At 38.2% G+C, this 5,422-nt stretch overlaps 1 protein-coding gene across 1 annotated transcript; it reads right to left on the bottom strand.

Annotated features, from left to right (window-relative positions):
- Positions 1 to 708: 708 nt before the first annotated feature.
- LOC141649078 (uncharacterized) lies at positions 709 to 1,714 on the bottom strand. The gene is made up of 2 exons (XM_074457778.1): positions 855 to 1,714; positions 709 to 799 (listed from the first exon to the last, which is right to left on the bottom strand). Exons 1-2 carry the CDS (start codon positions 1,712 to 1,714, stop codon positions 709 to 711), a joined length of 951 nt encoding a protein of 316 aa, XP_074313879.1.
- Between the last annotated feature and the right edge of the window lie 3,708 nt (positions 1,715 to 5,422).

Below are 5,422 nucleotides of genomic sequence, written 5' to 3'. Positions count from 1 at the left end.
CTAGGAGAGCAAGATGTTCTATTATACAATTTTGTTAAATCTTGACAAATAAGGATGTTTTCAACAATATCTCTGCCCCTTATGAAAGCACTCTGATTTTGACTAATCACCTCAGGTAAGACATCCCCCAATCTGCTACAAAGAATTTTAGATATGGCTTTGTAAATGACATTGCAACAGGGGATGGGACGAAATTGAGTGACAGAAGTAGGCAGCTCCACTTTTGGGATAAGAGACACCACAGTATTGTTGGTCTGTTTGAGCATTTTACCACTACTGAAGAAGTCAAGGACAGCAGCAGTAATCTCATCCCTAATGTAAGGCCAAGCGTCTTTATAGAACTGACTATTATATCCATCAAGCCCAGATGCCTTAGTACTTGGAATGGAAAAAATAGCATGTTTCACCTCCTCCCCAGTTACTGGCCTAGACAGAATAGAGTGATGCACCTCATTTAGGATTTTCCCTTTTCTAACAGTATGTAGATGGACTGGTGTAACATTAAACTGAGCACCCAAGATACTCTTAAAATAAGTTTCAAATCTGTCCATCCTGGCCATTGATTTGGATCACCCTATTCAAACTCCTTCTTTTTTTGATAGGAGAATGGAAGTAAGAAGTGTTATCATCACCCTCATTATCCCATTGCACCTTTACCTCATGTTCTAGGAATGTTTGCCTAGCTTTATCCATTAGGATGTAATCCTTCTAAATAGCTATCTCAGCAGCAATAATATCAGGATCAAAGGGTGACTCCCTAATCTTCTTCTGTATTTCATTTAGAGCAATCAAAAGCATACTAGAATTATTCTCCACATCATTAAAAAACTCCTTGTTCAACACTTTCAGATCACCTTTCAATCTTTTTAATTTGGTTGCCAGCCACTCTAAACATAGGGGTCCCCATCACTGGTGAACTCCAACACTTCTCAACAATCTCCTGAAAAGTTGGAGCTAGAGCACACATATTATAATATTTAAAGGCAGCAATCTTTCTCCTAGGTGTTCCATCTAGATGTATCACACAAGGACAATGATCAAATGTCCCCTCAGTCATAAAGTGTGCATATGCATCAGGGAAGGCTTCTAACCACTCATCATTTATAAAAGTCCTATCAATCCTGCTGTAAACTCTAGTGGCCACCTCTTGCTTATTATTCCATGTAAAAAAAGATCCCACAGCTTTCAAATCAGTGATCTTACAGTCATGAGTGCAATCCAGGAAAGGTTTAACCTCAGCCAGAGTGATTTCAGAACCAAGCCGATCATTAGAATAGAGGACATTATTGAAGTCACCTCCAATAATCCAAGCATCATCCACCATAGAGCTAAAAGTTCTAAGATCTCTCCATAAGTTTCTCCTCTCAGCTATTTTATTGAAGCCATACACAAAGGTAACCCAGAATTGTTTCAGATTCCCTCTAGTAGTGACTTTCAAATGGATAGCTTGCTCACTCATATCCTTAACATCCAAATGATACACAGACGGATTCCATACAACCCAAATCCTACCTCCAGAGTGGCAAGAATTGTTAGTACAGATGGCCCAATTATTCCAAATATTCCTCCTTACATTTCCCCAATTTTTATTTTTAATCCTAGTTTCCAAAATGCCAAACAAACTAATATTATTCAACTGAATAAATCTTCTAATCTCTAACTGTTTATTCAACTTATTCATACCTCTAATGTTCCAGTACCCAATACTATCCATTATCACATTGAGCACTAGGTCCACTACCTTGCACCACTTCTTTTTTTACCAACATTCTGAACAGGTTGACTTAGAGATTGAGTAGTCATCTCAGCTGGAGTGACATTCAGCTCAATGACCTTCTCCTTGCCTTTATCCCTTTGATCCACTGGTCTCTCTGCCTCAGTGCAACCACCATGTGATTTGGCAGCTTCAACAGGTGCCTCGTGCCTATTAATTCTGCTCACAACCTTGGCAGGAGACGGAGGAATTGGAATCTCCCTTTGTCCCCCCATCACACAGGCGAGAGACAACCACAGTGTTTGCTTTCTTCCTCCACACTTTAGGTGCATCCTTGGCTTTGTTCGTGCAATCATTAACCTTATGCCCAATTCCCTTGCATCTAGTACATGTTACAGGCAGCCACTCGTACATCACCTTAATTTTCTTTTCCAAACCAGTTTCATCCTCAAACAAGACGATATTTGAAATGTCAAAATATGAATTATAATAACTTTAATATATCTAAGATTAATATTAACAAATAGAAATAAAACAACTTCAAACAACAAATTTAACACAAGATCTGGAAAAAAACGACAAAAAAAACGATAAAAAAAGAAAAAACACAAAATCTGAAGAAAAAAAAACGTTAACCTGAGTGTGAAACGAGATCGTGGTGATGAGACGGTGGGTGGGTGGTGTTGGGTGAGGTAGTGGTGTATGAGGAAGAGATTTTTATATAATTGGATTTTTTATTTTTTGGGTTTTTTGATTTATTTGGATTTTTTTGGTTTTTGATTTATTTGGATTTTTTGGGTTTTTTTAATTTATTTGGTTTTTTGGGGTTTTTTATTTATTTGGATTTTTTGGGTTTTTTATTTTTTGGGGTTTAAGAGAGGAGATGAGTGAAATGTGTGATATGTGAGAGAAGTGGATGAGAGGAAAAGAAGTTATAGTGAATTAGTGATTATTTAGAAGGATTAGTGAGGGAGGAGAGAATGAGTGATATTAGTCATTAAACACACTTTTTTGGGGTTCATCTTGGCCATCCATTTTCACCATCCAAAGGCTCTTAATAGAACTTATGGACTTATATGTATATGGTGGACTTACATGATCCTTCCTCTACATGCATACATACATACATACATACATACATACATACATACATACATACATACATATATATATATATATATATATATATATATATATATATATATATATATATATATATATATATATATATATATATATATATATATATATATATATATATATATATATATATAATTAGGCTCCTGTACGAACTAATACTTCGGTGTGAACTTACGAACTCCCTTTTAGCCATTAGATCAAATCAGATCAAGAGCTCATATTAAACCCCTTAAAACACAATATCTCTCCTCTACTTTCCCGTAAACCCCAACTACAACTCTATTACTCCAACACCTAAACTTTCTCATGCTTATCCATCATCATGTCGCCGGAACTTCGGCATCAAACTCGCCGGTGCACCACCGCAACTCCACTGTCATCGACGGATCACCCATTCCTATCTTCAACCATTTATTTCTTCTCTTTGTTCTACATTCGTCGCCGGCCACCACCATCACAAATGGAGTCGGTTTCCGCCGTAATCGACTCTTGTGGACTACAATTTGTCCAATTATCTTGTAAGGACAACAATTTTTGTGAAGTTCTTCTTCATTTTTTAGATCTATTATTAAATTTGAAAAAAATATGAGAAAACGAGTAAATCTCGATGGTCACTGTGCTCGTGGAGGTGCATTAAACTACTCACGGTGGCTCGATGGTGTGAGTCTGAGGCCGAATATGGCAGCGCGGTGGTCTGAAGGATAGAGATGGAGCTATGGCGGTACGAGTAGTACAGTGACGATGTTGGAACATGGACGGTTGGGTTGGTGAGGTGGTGCGCTGGATAGACGTCACGATGACCGGAGGAAGTGATCGTGGTAGGCTGATACCGAGTTCGTCGTACTCCTTGATATGCAAACAATATTTATAAAACTCAATACCAAACTAATGAATATAGTAGGGTAAGGAGGTCGATCCATAGAGATAATGTGTTGGAAACGAGTTATAAGTCTTTGTCCTCATTTTAGTCTAGTCGGTAAATAAGATTGGAGTGATTATCTATGCTAAAAGCCTAAACTAAGAACATGAAATAAGTAAACAAGCAAGGTAAGCAAAATGAGAAGAAAGACTAGGGTGTCGGGGTCACCCAAGTAGGAGGGATAAAGTTTGAGTTGATATAAAAGATAGAACAAAGAATAAAGTCTAGGTGTGTCTCTATCTCTGGATACGAGACGGTCCTTGGGTTAATTCTAGTTGAACTCTCGCCCTAACTAACCTCAACCCACCTATCTAGTACGGTCCAACTAAGCCAGACTCTCGCCGCAAGCAAGTCAAACCAAACACAAGGAGAGTCGAACTCTCGTCCAAGCAATCCCACAAACATGTTCAAAGCACAAGATAAGAGACAAACAAACATTTAACATTCAAACACAACTCAAATCCAACCCATTAATCACACAAGAGTTTCCCCTTACCCTAGTATAATCTACTCAATAAACATAATTAAAACTAAACTAATAATGCTACCCACTAACATTAAACATAAAGTAAACTTAACCAAATTAATAAAGTAACAAACTTTAATCAAATTACCAACTAAAATTAACAATAACATAAATTATAATAGAAAATTGAAACTAGAACAATAAAATGAGAAAATGGAAGAAAATTATACCATAAGAAAGGAGAGAAATGGAATTGCATGGATCTAAAGGATGGATTACAAAAGATGAAATCTTGTCCCAAAATTAATTGACTAAATTCTACTCTAAAATAATTATAGATGAGAAAATGAGAGTGATTGTGTTCTAAAATATCTACTCTAATCTACTGTTTGCGTCTCTCATTGCTTTCTAAAGCTGCGTCCGTCTAAAAAGTAAGGGTCTGATAATGTGTCTTTTTATATCAAGCTAAAAAAGAACTGAAAAGACCATAATGACCGTCACTTAAACAAAGCAAAAGAGTAAATGTAAAGGGCTTCATCGTCATTCTATATACCCTCTTTTCCATTCCTTTATACCAATTAGTAGAGCGTGGCAATTAACTCAGCTCACACATCGAATTCAACTTGATCTTCGACGACGGAGAAGTCAGCAGCAGTGAAGTCGTCTTTGATGGTGGGCGAGCAAGGGTGGTGCACAAAAGAATCGGTCGGCAACGCGTTGGAATCGAACCGGGTTCGAGTCAAACCGTGGAGCAGCTCGGCGGTAAGAACCACAGTGGCCTGAGATAGCGCGCTGTGGTGCGCTGAGATGATAGATGGGCAGGTGAAGTTCTGGGCTGCTGCCGGTGGTTCTGTTTGATGGGTTCGTATTCTCGGAATCGATGATGAATATGGAGTGGTGGTGCTGGTGGTGTTCAAATTGTGGTACGGAGTAGATGCAGGAGATGGAGATGAACGATGATGATGGACACCGGTTCACTTGGGCTGCTTCGGGTTCACTTGAATTTGAGGAAGGATCAGGAGAGATGAATTCTGGAATCGGAATTTGGTTCCGAGTTCAACTTGGGTTCGAGGTGACAGCCATAGTACTCATTTTATGGGCTGATGATGCGAGCCAAGCATTGATCATCTGTTCTAAGGAAAGTGGCGCGAAATCTTCATATTCAAATATGGAGGGAAATGGT

This window comes from Silene latifolia, chromosome 3 (genome assembly GCF_048544455.1).
Source record: "Silene latifolia isolate original U9 population chromosome 3, ASM4854445v1, whole genome shotgun sequence".
NCBI classification, from domain to species: Eukaryota; Viridiplantae; Streptophyta; class Magnoliopsida; order Caryophyllales; family Caryophyllaceae; genus Silene; species Silene latifolia.
This window is presented reverse-complemented; position numbering and strand designations above follow the sequence as displayed.

Coding starts and splice junctions, on each gene's coding strand:
- LOC141649078 (XM_074457778.1), bottom strand. CDS start 1,714: ATGGATAGTATTGGGTACTGGAACATTAGAGGTATGAATAAGTTGAAT. Junction 800..854: donor CAAATTAAAAAGATTGAAAG/GTGATCTGAAAG, acceptor GAATAATTCTAG/TATGCTTTTGATTGCTCTAA.